Raw genomic sequence first — 17,238 nt, 5'->3', positions numbered from 1 at the left:
GAACCCTCATCGGAAAAACACTTGACAAATACTATTATATTTCCGGCTCAATGGACGTGTCTTACAATTTTGCAAAATATGCAAATCAAGCCCGAGAGGCGGTAAGTCAATGTTCACTCTTGCTCATCGTGTACTGTCGTACTTTTACAGGCCAAGTGTTTCCTTTTTTTTTTCATGCTTGCATTCTAAAAAGGTTTACGAAGAATGTAAAGATATGCCTTCACGCCAATGTTGACCAGATTTAGTGGGGCGCAAATATGGTTTGGCCCTCATTATCTGAGGAATCTAATTTTGTCTTTTGTTTGATTTTTAACTGTACAGTAGTATTTATAGGGCGAGAGGAGCAATATGGTGCTCTATTTCACGCGTTCTTGGCGTTCGCTGGTTGCCTAGGTACCCTGGCCGAGGGAGCGTAATTTATGGTAGTTTGTCGCCCTCCACTGGCGATAAGTGCCAGCGCAGAGAGAACTGCAATAGATTTTTTATGAGCAATACAGTAAGAAACATTCATAGCATCATTTCAGGCGTATTTTTCCCCCAACGCTGTTTTTTGTATTTTGATTGACGCACACACCCACACCGATAACATTAAAACACGATAGTATGATAATGATAATTTCTTTACAAAATATTAAATTCTAAGCAATTAAGAATACAGAAACAACAAAGAATAATTAAGATCAAGGATACAAAGAATACAAACTATACAACTCTTGAATCGCAGAAAAATAAAGAAACTGTGTGTACATGATCAAATGTGTGCGACTGAGAGAATGTGACTGTTTTATTTCTTGTTATTTTTCTACTGCTTTCTTATGTGCTTGTTTACTAGGATGAGTTGAAGATTGAAATGAGGAAGAAGAGCCTTCTCATCTTAATTCACCAACATCTGATGAGTCAAGGGTCAGTAGTGAGTTCAGTATACTCTAAACATTTAACAGAGCAAGGTGTGGGACACAAAACGTAAACGGAGTAATCGATAGTGAGATGCTGTGTGTCTATCCAACAGCTATGTGACCACAGCGGTGGCCTTGGACCAGGAGATGAATGGAAGTGTGAAGAAGTTTGAGGTTTGTGAAAATGTCGATTTGGAGATGGTGTTGATGGAATACGAGAGCTATCACTACGTCAAGTTCCAGAAATATCCCAAACTTGTCAAGAAAGTCGTAGAACCAGGTAACACAATTTAACAGAAGTGTCACTAAAAAAAATCCCATCCTGTTTATTAACGGGTATCATCACGTCTCTTCGGTTCTCCGTCAAGGTGAAAGCAGAATTTTAAAAAGTGGTGGAAAAAAGAGGTGAGTGTGGAAGTTTTGGGAGGGGGGGGGGGGTTCCCCCCACGCACGCTAGTCCTGCCCCCTCGCTTGTCTTGCTGCGGTTAAACTGGTGATCCCATCCCCCACCCCCCCTTTTATGGGATAAATTAAAAGCTCATTCTATTTTTAAAATATATTCATAAATATTTTTAAAAGAAAAAACATCTTTCGCCACCATTTCTCTGCTAGGCCTGCTTGTTCTGTCGTGAAGCCTCTCCCCAAAATCCTGCCCCAAAACCTTGCTGGAGAAGTGAGAGGGAACACTTCTGCTCCTGCACACACAAATGTATGGGATCCATCTAACATTTATATTGTATTGTAAAAGAAAGATTTTTTAATTTTTTTTTAATGATAATCACCTTTTTTCCCCTCCCAGGGTGATGGTTTATCTTCTCCTCCAGAATTGACAGACTTCGTTCTCAATGTTTCTCCTATCGGTTCTGCACAAGCTGGAGGGGCAACCACGACCAAGAAGGTGCTCATTGTAACTTTATTATGACTTGTTAATTTCTGTCAGGGAGGCAATATAATTTAGATTACATCTCAATTTTGCTTTATATTAAATGTGGAATAATAGTGGTGATGCATTGATTTAGGTCAAATGGGATTTACATTGCATTCGGATATTCAAAGCATCCATTACCAGATGTATTCAAGCAGTGGGTTGCGGTCTTTATTTACTCAACTGCAGAAAGTATAAGGCATATATTGGGGGGAGGGATGGGTTTACAGTATTACCTTACTTTTTGGACTACAAGGCGCACTAAAAAATATTGTCATTTTCTTCCCCAAAAAATCAGTGGGCCTTGTAATCAGGTGCGCCTTATGTATGAATGTTTCGCTTAATGTGCCTTATCACACTAGCGCCCCCTATATCAGAAAATATGCAAAAATAAGATAAGAAAGATAAGAAAACCTTTATTAGTCTCGCAGTGGAGAAATTCCCAATTCACAGCAGCAAAGTTATGAAAGGACGAAGTAGAACAACAAAATATAGGAGCTGCTGGAAAGGCAGCCACTCTCGCGGCGCCATTATGAAGTCAAAATAACAAAAATAACACAACACATAGGACACAGACAGTCGTGCAATCTTCACCACTTTTCTGCATACACTTGTGGTGTCTGAAGCAGTTATAGATGAAAGAGGAGAGGATCAAAGTGTCCTTTCACCAGTGGATCAGAGACGTCATGCTGAAAATGTGCACACGTCTGCTACAAGCTAAGTTTTGAAAGCAAACGCGAAGCTGTAGCGTCCATTGACGAAAAGAGATTAGTTCCCTTCTCCTGTCCTACGTAATCCGCTTCAAACTCCAAGCCGCGACTCCCAGTACCAAATCCGCATCGGCGCTCCGCGCTAACGCTCCTTTCTTCTCATCGTCGGCTCCTCAAGCCTTACATCCATCCAGCCGCAGACCGTTCAACAGCACCGATCTCTCCGCTGAACAAAGCGGGGCTGTGAAAAATGCTGCCCATTACAGGCGCAAGACACAAGCGCCCCGGGACTGTCCAGCAACGACAGTCAAATGGCGCCGACATTCCTCCCAGTCAAAAACAGCGCTGGTATAGACCTGTTCAACGAAATTGCACCTCATAGTCCGAAAAATATGGAAGCTTTTTCTCTGTTGTCACAGTGAGGCACAAATCTCGAATGTCTGCCTCACCGTCACAGGTCTGTGAGATGCTCTCAACAGCACATTTCCTCCAAAGTGGGACAAGTCGCTCTTTTTTTCCCCTCCAGATAGTCATATACTGTACTTTCCTCCCAGGAGGTGTATTAAAGACCGTGCACATGTTGTGTTGTAGGGCCAAACGGGAGGCAAAGGAGACGGTGAACAAGAGGTAACATACAGTAACTTCGTATAACACAGGGGGTCCTTTGTTTATGATGGCATTCTGTTCATGTGCCGAAAACATTGCCCAAATTTGTATTTAAATCAAAGTGGACCATAGTCTTATCACTAACGATCACTAATAATGATCTGCTTTTTCTTTTTTTTTTGTTCTTGATTCTTGATATGTCCAAAATTTCAGAACCACGCTATTAAGTATGGACCCCCGCCCTAAAAAAAAAAAAAAAAACTAAAGAAACAAGCCACACGTGTTGTTTGTGATCAAATCCACTGATTGATCTTACTGCCTTGAAACACAACATATGAGTTTTATTTGTGATGCACAACAGCACACAACAAGATAAGTGCAAATTTTGCCTCTCGCACACAAAATAATAAAATGAAAACAATCCCAAGAAGTATCGCCCTTCTTCTAAATTTGATCTTGTGTTGTTGGGCAGGAGCGTCTTCTGAAGCCCCTCAGTGGTTTTTCAGGAATGAGCGGTGAGATGAAAGAATTCGCCACAATCATTCATAAGGTACTACAACACACACACACACACACACACACACACACACAAATAGGAAGGTTTTTTTTCTGAATTTATTTATGATCATTACTATCTTACTTTGGTTTGCTGCGGTGTAGAACTGTATTTTATCATGATGTGAACTGCAACTAAAATTTGGGGGACACATGCTCCAGTATGTGATGCCGTGATACCAAAGGCTGTACACTAGAGTGCAGCAGAGAGCTTCGCCAAAAACGGCTTCCCTACTGGTTCATAACACTCAAGGTCAAACGCTCACTGTCATATTTGTATTACTTTGTCTCGGGTGTGGTTTTGAAGTCCAACTTTTAAGGTTTTAAGTCGGTACCTCTTTTTACATCATGGCTGTTTTTGAGCCGATAGCTTCCACATGCATGACTCCTTCTCCATGTGTCTATTTGTCCCTTGATAGGACATCTATTTGCACAACCCCAATGTGAGATGGGAGGACATCATTGGCCTGGAGGATGCGAAGCGATTAGTCAAGGAGGCCATCGTCTATCCCATTAAGGTGTGACCCGCTGCTATTTCAGCACTCGCCCTTCTTCGATTCTGAATACATCTCCTTTAAAAGCCATGGCGAAAAGGGAGGGCCAGGCCAGTCCGTTAAGCTGACATTAAATCTATATGCGGGATAGATAATATGGCAACGCACACATAGATGGATAGACGTGGAATGAGGGACGGACCTCACGCCGAATTTCTATCCACACACATCCAGATGTTCTCAGCGCTGATGCTTCTGATGGATGCGACGACATCAAATCAGGTCGTCTGCATCCTCTTGACATTTACACAACGAGATGAGGACCGATGCGTCCCTCTACCTCCCTGCAGCTCTTCCCTTATTGAATAACATCCCCGCCACCACATTCTGTCTCCATTACTATTCATTCTCTGGGGTAAAAGGTCACTTTGGTGATTTCACACAGGGCCCTGTTTATCACCAGCGATTCATACTAATGTATGTATTTATCGACACCCACCCCAAGCCCCCCACCCAATAAAACAGGAATATCACTGCCCTTTGTGATTGCCACACACGTTTTCTGAAATGCGATTTTTTTTCCCACAGTATCCCCAGCTCTTTAAAGGACTCCTTTCTCCATGGAAAGGATTGTTACTTTACGGACCGCCTGGTAAAAAAATAATAATAATAATAACTTTAATTGAAGTGTAACAATGAAAAAGAAATGCTTAAATTCTCAAAATATCCCAACTTAGTTCATCTGCTTTGAACCCGACTTACAGGTACGGGTAAGACCCTGCTAGCCAAGGCGGTGGCTACTGAATGCAAGACAACCTTCTTCAACATATCGGCATCGAGCTTGGTGAGCAAGTGGAGAGGAGACTCTGAAAAACTGGTCAGGGTAGGTCTTCAACAGGCACCGGTCACAAAATTAGGTGCACCTGCATTATCTTTTCTTCTAATACAAGAGTTGCATCAAATATTTTTCCTTTACTAAGACAATTGTGTTCAAAAGGACATTGTTTTATGACCCAAAATATTAGAAGCAGCATTCGGCATGTGGGGATTAAACGTTTGTCAAGTTGGAATATTCAAAACAGCTCTTGTATTGGAGCTCATTTTGCAGGTTTTGTAGACGTGTTTTGTCTGTCCCTCTCACGTGATCGTTCAATTGAGTCACATCTTTTTTGCAGGTTCTGTTTGAGCTAGCCCGGTATCACGCACCCTCCACCATCTTCTTGGATGAGGTGGAATCAATGATGAGCCAGAGAGGAAGCAACATAGTGTAAGCGTTACATAATTGAACGTACCTGTACGTCTGGCCAATGTCGTTCTGAACGGACCAGAGAAGCCGTGCTTCGTTACAAAACAGTATATAAGGCTTTAAAAATCAAATATTTTCTTCAGATTGGAAGCACGTGCTTCGTGTTGAAAGTTTCCAACATATCACATGAATCACTTTAGTGATGTTCAGCGCGATTGCCTTCCGCCAGGCACTTTCCTTGTCAAACGGTAAACAATATGAAAATGATGCCGCGACTAAATCGATTTCATCACGGGAAGATGAACGTTCAGGAAATATTTGCGACGGGGGCGAATATCAAATGAAATCCATGAATTTCCCAGCCCTACTACCAATAAAAACATGCGTATATACATCATGATATAAAGCAGGGGCGTCATACTAATTTTTGTCGCGGGCGACATTGTCATGACGTTTTCTCCTCGGAGGGCTGTTATGACTATGAATTTTGTAAAACCATACACTGTAACGATTTAACCACCTCCACATATTCCACACAGTGAACAGCAATTTGATGGAGAACTTGTTTTGAAATCAGTAGTCAAGAATAATTGCGTGTTTAAATATTGTTGTTATGGATTAGATATGACAAACAGTATAAAGGTTAAAATTTCAGTTCAGCTTTTAGCAAGCATCATGGAGGTTGACATACTTGATTTGCTTTTGCGGGCCACATTAAATGATGTGACGGGCCAGATCTGGCCCCCGGGCCTTGACTTTGACACCCTTGATATAAAGAGTTTCTGTGGAAGTACACTTATTTATTGTAATAATACGAGTGTGTGTGTGTGTGTGCGTGTGTGTTTTCAGAGGTGAGCATGAGGGCAGTCGAAGGTTGAAGGCGGAGCTGCTGGTCCAGATGGATGGACTGGCGAGATCAGAGGACCTGGTTTTTGTACTGGCAGCCTCCAATCTGCCTTGGTAATTATCAATGACTATTTACACACGTCATGTTCAAAAACCAAGACAGGTGCGAAGGTTTGTTTTCCCATCCCTTCCTTATATCCATAAGGATTTAATAAACAGTACAAGGAAATGTAAATTTAAAACAATTGCCCACATACCGGACACAGACACATTTCTTGACAGAGGCAGTTTGATGAAGATTTTACTCTGTTGTGAAATTTCACACTTGATGAGTGGGCAAGAGCCAACAATCTGCATACAAGCAATTACAAAGTCAAACTGCAGGACTTTGGTTGTTGCTACTTAAAGTACCACCATTTGTTTTTTTCATGCAACTAATAACACTGGTCAACTTTTGAATCAGATGGCTTTATGTGTCCCGAAATGTATTTTTGAAGCTTTTTTCACGGCTCTGTCACTTCAGAAAAAAAAATCAACCTATTTGCTGGGTCTAAAACTTTTAATTCATAAATATTCTGAAATAAATTACGGTATTATATTAACCCTTTGAGTGGCTACTACAGTGGACAGCTTAGATATAAAATAGTTTTATTATTATCATATCAAGGGCAACGGTGACAGAATAACTATTGTTTTTCTTTGCGAGCCTCACATTTGAAAACCTCCTTCAGGGAACTGGACCACGGCATGCTAAGACGACTGGAGAAGAGGATTCTGGTTGGTCTTCCTCCCGAACCGGCCCGCCAAGACATGATCGCTCATTGGCTGCCTCCTGTCAGTTCCACGGGAGAGCTGCAGCTAAAAGCTGAGCTCAACTATCAACTTCTGGCCCAGGTAAGTCTATCCATATTTTATTTGTTTATGTCGTCGAACAAATCAAACGAGGTCGTCAAATGGTGCTGCTGTTGGGCAGGAGATGAAGGGCTACTCTGGCTCTGACATCAGACTGGTGTGTAAGGAGGCCGCCATGCGACAAGTCCGCAAAATCTTTGAGGCTCTGGAATCAAATCGGTCCGGTAAGACCAGACGAGTTCCTTTCATAGACACCTACGCGGCACTGTGGTACAGATGTTCGCATGTCCGGCATTGGCTGAAACTTTTCCCCTCTCTGCAGGGGACACGCGCATGACGGCCATCCGGCTGGAAACCGTGACAACGCAGGACTTCCTGGAAGTCTTGGCACACACCAAGCCGTCGGTCAGCGGCGTGATGGAGAAACATACGGCTTGGGAGAAAGACTTTGAATCCGTCTGATCGACCGCTTTCCATTCACTCGTAGTTGCTGGACTATTTTGGCTTGGTTCATAGACATTTTACCTGGTGTTGACTTCCCATTACATGGATCAGCATTGATGGTAAAAAGCAGACGGGCACCCACGACATATCAATGGAACTTTTTTTTGTTGTTGTTGTTTATGCACCATCATAATAAATCACACGTTATGTACAAAATGGCACAAAGTTCCACTCATCCAGGACCTGCATACCCGAAACCAGGTAACATTATAGTAGATTCTTAAGGATGTGCTCAACAGCATCTGGGAAAGTGTCGCACGTCATATGAGGAGGAGGGTTGATTTTATTCTCGTCTCCTTGTCGGTATTTACCTGTCACCCCAGAACAAGTTCAGGTCCCATCACAGCGAGAGCCACAGAATACCACATCAAAGGAAAATGTTCATCTCACCGGTTCGGACAAGAATTCCCAACATTCCGGTACTCTGAGCTCCTCCGACGTCATCCCTGGCATCCTATGAGAAAGCACAAACCAAACTGAAACTTGGTTGAAATGAAGTCAATTCAGTTTTGCTGAAGTGAGTGAAGGCTTACATCTCCGATCATGACTGCTTCATCTGGGCTACACCCCAAATCAGCCAGTGCCTGGGGAAATATTGTCACACCAACACAATCTGTATGATTCAGTCGAAGATATAATTTAACTAAGTGTATTATGCAACGGGACTTTCAAAACTAAGCATCATGTTTGGAAAGGTAGAATTTGACATTTACAAAAAAGCTTCAAGAGGATGGTGGAAAAACAACCTGTGTAAAAAATGTCTTTTCAGGCTTTCCCACGACAGTAGCTTTGCAGTCTGTGGCATACTCCAGTCCTGTTACAAAGGGTCCGGGGCCGAGGGCCAAGCCATCTTTCCTTTTATAGTAGCGAGCCTTATGGATCGCGAAGAGTGGAGCACCATCAAGAATCAGTCTGAGGGACAGAAATCGGCATGATGGTAACTTTTCGGACCTAATAAGCCGATTAAAAAGATGTTTTTCCCGCAAATAGCTGATCTTTAGCCGAAAAAAACGACCATGTAAAGTCAGGCGGTTTCGAGCCGGAAAAAAATGACCATGTATAATAAGGCCTTTTGAGCCGATTAAACAACCATGTATCGTAAGGCGTTTTTTCCTGAAAAAAAAACAACCATGTATAGGAAGGTGTTTTTAGCCTAAAAAAACAACCATGTATAGTAAGGTGTTTTTTTCCTCAAAAAAACAACCATGTATAGTTAGGCATTTTACATTGAAAAAAACGACCATGTTTACAAAGGCGCTTTTTCCTGAGAAAAAAAAAAACATTATAGGAAGGCGTTTTTAGCTGAAAAAAACTACCATGTATAGTAAGGCATTTTTTACTGAAAAAAACCCGACCATGCTTCGTAAGGCGTTTTTTCCTGAAAAACATGACCATGTATAATCAGGCGTTTTTAGTTGAAAAAAAACTACCATGTGTCGTAAGGCATTTCTAGCTGAAAAAAATGACCATGTATAATAAGGCCTTTTGAGCCGATTAAACAACCATGTATCGTAAGGCGTTTTAGCCAGAAAAAAAAAAAATCATGTTTTGTCAGGTGATTTTAGCCCCTAAAAAAACTACCATGTATAGTAAGCCATTTTTAGCCGAAAAAAAGACCATGGATTTAAGACGTTTTTTTTCTTGAAAAAAAAAATGACCATGTATAGTAAGGCATTTTGTACTGAAAAAAACGACCATGTTTAGTAAGACGTTTTTGTTCCTGAAAAAAAAAAAACGACCATGTATAGTAAGGCATTTTTTTTTGCTGAAAAAAAAGACCATGTATCATAAGGCGTTTTTACCCGAAAAAACGACCATTTATAGTTAGGCATTTTTTACTGAAAAAAACGACCATGTGTAGTCAGACGTTTTTTTCCTGGAAAAAAAAAACGACCATGTAAAGTAAGGCATTTTTTTTTCCTGAAAAAAAAAAGACCATGTATCATAAGGCGTTTTTAGCCGAAAAAACAACCATTTATAGTTAGGCATTTTTTACTGAAAAAAATGACCATGTTTAGTCAGACGTTTTTTTCCTGGAAAAAAAACCCCACCATGTATATTAAGGCGTTTTTAGCTGAAAAAAAAACGACCATGTTTAGTAAGACGTTTTTTTCCTGAAAAAAAAAAACATGTATAGTAAGGCGTTTTTAGCCGAACACCCCCCCCCCCCGACCATGTATCATAGGCGTTTTAGCAGAAAAATAACCCCAGCCATGTATAGTTAGGCATTTAAAAAAAAAACGACCATGTTTAGTAAGGCGTTTTGAGCCGAAAAACAACCATGAATAGAAAGGTGTTTTTAGCCCAAAAATACAACCACGTATCGTAAGGCATTTTTAGTCCAAAAAACGACCATGTATAGAAAGGCAAATTTTTCCTGAAAAAAAACAAAAACGACCATGTTTAGTCAGACGTTTTTAGCCAAAAAAGACAACCATGTATAGGAGGGGATTTTGTCAATTGTTCCTTGGTGTGAGTGTGCACGCGAAGAGGATCAGAAAACGGATGGCCACGCTTGTTTTTCAGAACACACAGGAAGGGCAGAGCCGGATTTGAACCCTTCACCTCTGCACTGGGACGCAGACACACTAACCATTCGACTACCAGGCCAGGGATGGATCACTTTGTCCATATACATGGCTTTTTTTTGTAAACTATTTTTTTGAGTATAGGAAGGCTGCGATTGGCTGGCAACCGATTCAGGGTGTCCCCTGCCTACTACCCGAAGACAGCTGGGATAGGCTCCAGCACCCCCCGCGACCCTAGTGAGGATCAAGCGGTTCGGAAAATGGATGGATGGAGTATAGGAAGGTGTTTTTCACAACGAAAAACGACCATTTACAGAAAGGCATTTTCAGCTGAAAATAACGACCATGTATAGTTTGGCTTTTTTAGCCCAAAAAAAATCCCCATGTATAGCAAGATGTTTTTACCCGGAAAAAACGACTCTGTACAGTACGGCATTTTTAGCCGAAAAAAAGACAACCATGTATAATAAGGCGTTTCTGACAGCCAAAAAGGACAACCATGTATAGTAAGGCATTTTGTGAATTGTTCCTTGATGTGAGTGTGAGCGCGAAGAGGATCAGAAAATGTTTGGCCGCACTTGATTTTAAGAACACATACAAAGGGCAGAGGAGGATTCGAACCTTGCACCTCTGCACTCGGACAGAGACACACTAACCATTCAACTACCAGGCCAGGGATGAAAACTCCACAGTATACAGACACAAGACCTTTTTTTCCTTTTTTTTTTTTTTTTACTTCCTTACCTCCTTACTTCATGTACAGTAAGGCGTTTTAAGCCGAAAAAAAACCCATGTATCATAATGGTGTTTTTTTCCTCAAAAAACGACCATGTATAGTTAGGCATTTTTTAATGAGAAAAAAACGACCATGTTTAGTAAGACGTTTTTTTCCTCAAAAAAAAACGACCATGTATAGTTAGGCATTTTTTACTGAAAAATACGACCATGTTTAGTCTGACGTTTTTTTTCCGGAAAAAAAAAAACGACCATGTTTAGTGAGACGTTTTTTTCCTGACAAAAAAAGAACCATGTATAGTAAGGCGTTTTTAGCTGAAAAAAACCCATGTGTCGTCAGGTGTTTTGAGCTGAAAAAAACGACCATGTGTCGTAAGGCGTTTTTAGCCGAAAAAAAAAGACCACGTATCATATGGCGTTTTTATCCGAAAAAAAGACCATGTATAGTAAGGTGTTTTTTTCCTCAAAAAAAAAGACCATGTATAGTTAGGCATTTTTTACTGAAAAAAACGACCATGTTTAGTAAGATGTTTTTTTTCCGGAAAAAAAACCCCGACCATGGATAGCAAGGCGTTTTGTACTGAAAAAAATGGCCATGTTTAGTAAGACATTTTTTTTCTGAAAAAAAACGACCATGTATCGTAAGGCGTTTTTAGCCGAAAAAACGACCATGGATAGTAAGGCGTTTTTAGCTGAAAAAAACCCAACCACGTATAGGAAGGTGTTTTTAGCCGAAAAAAACGCCAATGTACAGTAAGGGTTTTTAGCCTAAAAAAATAACATGTTTAGTAAGGCTTTTTTTTCCTGAAAAAAACCGACCATGTATAGCAAGGCATTTTGAGCCAAAAAACAACCATGTGTAGTAAGGCGTTTTTTCCTGAAAAGAAAAACAACCATCAATAGTTAGGTGTTTTTAGCCAAAAAAAATGACCATGTATAGTAAGGCGTTTTTTGCCGAAAAAAACGACCATGTATAGTAAGGCGTTTTTAGCTGAAAAAAACAACCATGTATAGCAAGGTGTTTTTTGCCAAAAAAAACGACCATGTATAGTAAGGCAATTTTTGGCCGAAAAAAACGTCCATGTATAGTAAGGCGTTTTTTGCCGAAAAAAACGACCATGTATAGTAAGGCGTTTTTTGCCGAAAAAAACGACCATGTATAGTAAGGCAATTTTTGGCCGAAAAAAAACGTCCATGTATAGTAAGGCGTTTTTTGCCAAAAAAACGACCATGTATAGTAAGGCGTTTTTTGCCGAAAAAAAACGACCATGTATAGTAAGGCAATTTTTGGCCGAAAAAAACGACCATGTATAGTAAGGCGTTTTTAGCCTTAAAAAACGACCATGTATAGTAAGGCAGTTTTTGGCCGAAAAAAACGACCATGTGTAGTAAGGCGTTTTTTGCCGAAAAAACCGACCATGTATAGTAAGGCGTTTTTAGCCGAAAAAAACGACCATGTATAGTAAGGCAATTTTTGGCCGAAAAAAAAGGCCATGTATAGTAAGGCGTTTTTAGCTGAAAAAAACTACCATGTAAGGCGTTGTTTGCCGAAAAACAAACGACCATGTGTCATAAGGCGTTTTTAGCTGAAAAAATGACCATGTTTAGTAAGGTGTTTTTTACCGAAAAAAACAACCATGTCGAGTGAGGCGTTTTTAGCCCAAAAAAAAACGACCATGTTTTGTAAGGTGATTTTAGCCCCCCAAAATAATGACCATGTATAGTAAGGCGTTTTGTACTGAAAAAAAGGACCATGTTTAGTAAGACGTTTTTTTTCCTGAAAAAAAAAAAAACGACCATATATAGTAAGGCATTTTTTTTTCCTGAGAAAAACCGACCATGTATATAGTAAGGCGTTTTTTTTTACTGAAAAAAAGACCATGTTTCGGAAGACGTTTTTTTTCCTAAAAAAAAGACGACCATGTATAGTGAGGCGTTTTTAGCTGAAAAAAAATAACCATGTGTCGTCAGGCGTTTTTTTTACTGAAAAAACGACCATGTATAGTTAGTCATTTTTTACTGAAAAAAAACACCATGTTTAGTAAGGCGTTTTTTTCTTGAAAAGAAAAAAAAAACGACCATGTATAGGAAGGCGTTTTTAGCCCAAAAAACCCCAACCACGTATAGGAATGTGTTTTTAGCCGGAAAAAACGCCCATGTACAGTCAGGGTTTTTAGCCTAAAAAAAGTTTAGGAAGGTGTTTTTTTCCTGAAAAAAAACGACCATGTATAGTAAGGCATTTTGAGCCGAAAAAACAACCATGTATAGTCAGGTGTTTTTCTCCTAAAAAAAAGGGACCATGTATCGATAGGCATTTTTTACTGGAAAAAAAACGACCATGTATAGTCAGGCATTTTTTTTCCTGAAAAAAACAACCATCTATATAGTAAGGCGTTTTTAGCCAAAAAAACGGCCGTGTATCGTAAGGCGTTTTTCGCCTTTTAGACATGATGTGAATCTGTGAAATAGAAAACTAATCTTGCTCAAGCAATCCACAACGACGTATCTTCCCATCCTGAGATGTCCATGTAATCACCTGAAAGCCTTGTTCATCGTTTGATAGTCGAAGTGATCAGGAGCGAGCCCGATGACGACAGCATTCGGTTCGGATATGTCGATACCTGCAAAGTGTATCAAAACATGTTTGATATTCAAGCCGCACTATCAACTTCATGAGGAGTTTTGGAGTTTAGTTTTATCTGTCCTATTTTCAGACATGTACCTGCGAAGTCTTCCAGGGCACTGTCCTCCACCAGGAGCAACGGTCTGTGTTTTGTCTTCTCTAAGAGAGTCCTCGCAGCACTCAGTGATGTGAAGATCTCTTTTTCCTGTATGACAGAAACTCCATACTTAATTTTTGACATTTTTTAATACTCCATTTATTCATATGCGACTTTTTTTTTAATTATGACACATATTTAGACACCATCTCTTGATACACATTTCTTCATGTTTCCGAATGCTATGCGTATGGACACAAAAGATAGACAGATTTTAGGTGTAGCTAATTTGAAATACACTGGAGAGACAGGCTATTCTGAATACAACACAAAAGAATTGTTACAGCCCACACGAGTTCTTGGCAACCAGTGTGTTTTTTGTGTTGTGGGTGTTAACCCATATTTTGTTGTTCTACTTCTTCCTTTCATAACTTTGCTGCTGTGAATTGGGAATTTCTCCATTGCGAGACTAATAAAGGTTTTCTTATCTTTCTTATCTTATCTTATCTTAAGATGTGCTGGTTTTGTGATGACCATCTCCAGCCACTGCTCCCTGATTGGTGGCCCTCGTCCACCACTCAACCAACCATTCGGTGCAAGAGAAAGAGGCCTAATCAACAACTGGGTTCCAGCAGTGCCACCAGCTATATTGATTACTTTACATCACCGTTTAAATAGGATTCTGTCGCCTTTAGAAGAGGCTTGCTGCAAAGTCATGTGTGTCGTCAGTCCCGCAGCCTCTTGTACCCCCGGTTTTTGGATCTTTCTTTGTTAGCTACCTTCAATTTGTTCAGATATGATCATAGTATTGTTTGGGTGTCGCAGTAGCAGACAATTAGAATTCCTGAGATTTCACTCTATTTGAAGGTGTCATGTTATACACAAAGAAATAATCATGTTTTAATTTTTTCAATCTTTTTTTTTTCCCCCACCTTGAGGTCAAAGTTGAGCCGTTGCAGCCTTTCCAGCAAGTTCTTCTTGCTCTCTTTGGTTGTGTTGGTCACAAATTTGACGGCGACAGATGCCTGCCGTAACCTGACAACACCCAAACACAAAAAATGTTCAATTTTGAGTGCTCTTGTGGCATTTAGACGGAGGGAACGACAAGCCTCCCACCTGGAGAGGGCGTCCTGCGCCCCGGGCACTGCTGTGTCTTCTATGTGCAGAGTTCCGCTTAGGTCAATGAGAACGGCCTTTAGAGCGCGTCTGCTTGCCATTCTTGTCACCTGCGTGAGAAAATGTGAAATCATGAAACTAATGCTGTACAGACCGATATTGCACACCGGGGGTGTGTACTACATAATAAATAAAACAACGTAACCAATAGAAAATGTAATACTCCTTCATGTTTAATGGGGTCATTTCCATGTGCTTTTCTATCTGTTGGTAAAAGCTACTTTGACTTCAGCCTGGGTAAAATTTGATAAACTGATAAAGTCCACTGTAAATGGAGGTTTAGACAGTTTTTCAAAAAGCTGCCCGAATCATTCAGAATTGGCAAAATGGATCAGATTACTGTCTTGTTCAAACCTAGATCAGGGAACATTGAGAGGATTATTAACTGGCTGGTCCCTCAAATGTATGGTTTTCCTGCCTAGAATGCAGATTTGGGAGAGGGGATGGGGGTTATTTATTTGGAAGTAGACAGTGATCCCCTATTATTATTTAGACATGCTTGGATTTTCCTCATGTAGTTATCGGTTTGGTGGACTTACTTAAACAGGTCAGGTATCCCATTTCTGTTATTTGTATTTTGGTCCCTTTAGAAGCGGAATACAACCCAAATCCTACGAGGTCAATCAGAAAAAACATAGTTTTCTGTGTAATTTCTAGGGATTTATTCAACCCGTGTAGTGACTTTTGGGACACTCACTATTTGGTAAATAGTGGCAAATTTACCAAATAGTGAGTGTCCCAAAAGTAATAATATAATATAATAATAATATAATAATATAATATACAAGACTAATCAATGAAATTGTTTACATTTTTCAGGTTATATTTTTTTCAGAATATATAGAGATTAAATGTCATCCCTCCTTAATACTGCTTGCTTTTTTTTTGTTTGGTTTTTTTTTTGTAATTTTGATTGTGGGTTGTATATACATTCGTACGAGCGTGTGATTGCTGCTGCTGGGAGCATTTAATTTCCATCCTTAGATTAATAAAGTATCGATCGATACAAAATAATAATACTGAGTGTCATTTCCATTAGGCATTCATAAATGTTTAATATTGTGGTAGTTGGCAGTGGTTTGGAGCTGCACTGACAGCAGTTTGTAATCTTCCAGTGACCGTGAACAGGGCTTTATTCATTTTTCCACAATGCACATTTTATAGACCAAACAAACTTGCAATCACTGACATATTTATCGATGCTCTTCAACATGTTTTAATAAAACCGTAATTTACGATCCTAATTCAAAATGATGCGAATTTCTGAGTGACAACAACACGCGTAGGTTAAAAAAATAATACGTGAGGCATGCTAACCTTTGCAGAAAAGCGATTCTTGCTTCCGGTTCACGTCTTCTTCGTTGGCCAAAGAGGAAGCGTTTTGTGTTTTACTTTTCAGTGCTGCCTCCTCAGTTAAATGTGCAACTTTAAAAATACATACGAGTACAGCAGTACAGTACTACTATTTCTACGACAACTACTACTAATAAGAATAAGAATAAAAGAGAAGCAGCTCCCTTTTGTGATTTGACTTTATTCTTTATTCCCACCATATATATGTATGGGCTGTAATCATTTAAGAGGGTTGTTGTTAACCACTTAATCACTCATCACAATAACAGAAAAAAATTCGTAGCACATTTCACTAACAAATAACAGACATATCGCATTAATGGCTCGATCGTTTAGGGTAGATTTTGGATGGTATTAGCAAAAGGCTAAACCTTATCGTGACATGATGCCAGAAAGTACTGTGACAAATCCTCTTTTCATGTTACCTCTTCATACTGAATACATGTTTTTTTCAGTTTTTTTTTTTGTTTGGACATGTATTTTTTGCATGTCACATTAGATGTGAAAAACATGTTTATAGAGGACACCATCCAAAAGTATATGATGCATTTATTTTCTTGAATCCTTTTTTGTTTTTTTATCTCTGTCTTGAACCCACACATATAATCCACTTTATTAAAGACTAAACTACATTGTTTTGTTCTGTTTTTAACTTAGTTTGCTTTGTTTTGTCTTTGATTACGAGGTGTCTCTTCATATATATATATATATATATTTTTTTTTTTTTAAAGAATAAATAAAATGTAATTAAATTAAGAAAAAACACATTGAGTCAGGTCCATATAGGTTGCTCAGGCACAGTACTGTTCTTCTCGCCCAGGAACTGTCATATAATCAGAGCATCGTGAGTCCTGCCACAACTCGCGCAGGATCTTTGTCAATGTGCTAGTGGATCGACTGGCCCTCAATGAAACAAAAATTCATTTGGGTTTGAAATATTTTATGTGACAGCAGTCCTGTAAGCTCTCTGGCTCACATAACAGGTACAATGTCAGACTGTTCACAGACCTTTATGCAACATCCTTTTCCAAAAACGGTATTAAGAAATGTATCAAAATGATCATCATTAACCCATTTGAGTTGTATTTCAAA

The 17,238-nt window shown here is 39.6% G+C and overlaps 2 protein-coding genes across 2 annotated transcripts; one reads left to right on the top strand and one right to left on the bottom strand.

Moving 5' to 3' along the window:
• Positions 1–16: 16 nt before the first annotated feature.
• Positions 17–7,592, top strand: katnal2 (katanin p60 subunit A-like 2). Its single transcript, XM_086135796.1, has 16 exons — positions 17–101; positions 833–903; positions 1,010–1,176; positions 1,265–1,301; positions 1,509–1,605; positions 1,696–1,794; positions 3,123–3,158; positions 3,610–3,687; positions 4,112–4,210; positions 4,775–4,838; positions 4,951–5,069; positions 5,362–5,453; positions 6,282–6,392; positions 7,010–7,172; positions 7,252–7,354; positions 7,453–7,592. The coding sequence occupies exons 1-16, from the start codon at positions 51–53 to the stop codon at positions 7,590–7,592; spliced, it is 1,527 nt and encodes a 508-aa protein (XP_085991922.1). The 5' UTR covers positions 17–50.
• hdhd2 (haloacid dehalogenase-like hydrolase domain containing 2) lies at positions 6,478–16,164 on the bottom strand. Its single transcript, XM_086135797.1, has 9 exons — positions 16,111–16,164; positions 14,734–14,843; positions 14,550–14,652; positions 13,620–13,725; positions 13,434–13,518; positions 8,381–8,546; positions 8,168–8,218; positions 8,025–8,088; positions 6,478–7,945 (listed from the first exon to the last, which is right to left on the bottom strand). The coding sequence occupies exons 2-9, from the start codon at positions 14,832–14,834 to the stop codon at positions 7,842–7,844; spliced, it is 780 nt and encodes a 259-aa protein (XP_085991923.1). The 5' UTR covers positions 14,835–14,843; positions 16,111–16,164; the 3' UTR covers positions 6,478–7,841.
• Positions 16,165–17,238: the final 1,074 nt, after the last annotated feature.

Source organism: Hippocampus guttulatus, chromosome 17, assembly GCF_054856545.1.
Source record: "Hippocampus guttulatus isolate MCC_2025c chromosome 17, RoL_Hgut_1.0, whole genome shotgun sequence".
In the NCBI taxonomy this organism is placed as follows: Eukaryota; Metazoa; Chordata; class Actinopteri; order Syngnathiformes; family Syngnathidae; genus Hippocampus; species Hippocampus guttulatus.
The sequence above is the reverse complement of the archived record's forward strand: the minus strand, read 5'-3'. Positions and strand labels throughout refer to the sequence as shown.

Bases quoted from the DNA above. Each gene is read 5' to 3' on its own strand.
- katnal2 (XM_086135796.1), top strand. From the start codon at position 51: ATGGACGTGTCTTACAATTTTGCAAAATATGCAAATCAAGCCCGAGAG. The intron at 3,688-4,111 runs GTACTACAACAC...GTCCCTTGATAG, and splicing joins TCGCCACAATCATTCATAAG to GACATCTATTTGCACAACCC. The intron at 5,454-6,281 runs GTAAGCGTTACA...GTGTGTTTTCAG, and splicing joins CAGAGAGGAAGCAACATAGT to AGGTGAGCATGAGGGCAGTC.
- hdhd2 (XM_086135797.1), bottom strand. From the start codon at position 14,834: ATGGCAAGCAGACGCGCTCTAAAGGCCGTTCTCATTGACCTAAGCGGA. The intron at 14,653-14,733 runs GTGGGAGGCTTG...GGGTGTTGTCAG, and splicing joins GCGCAGGACGCCCTCTCCAG to GTTACGGCAGGCATCTGTCG. The intron at 8,219-8,380 runs GTTGTTTTTCCA...ATATTTCCCCAG, and splicing joins AAAAGACATTTTTTACACAG to GCACTGGCTGATTTGGGGTG.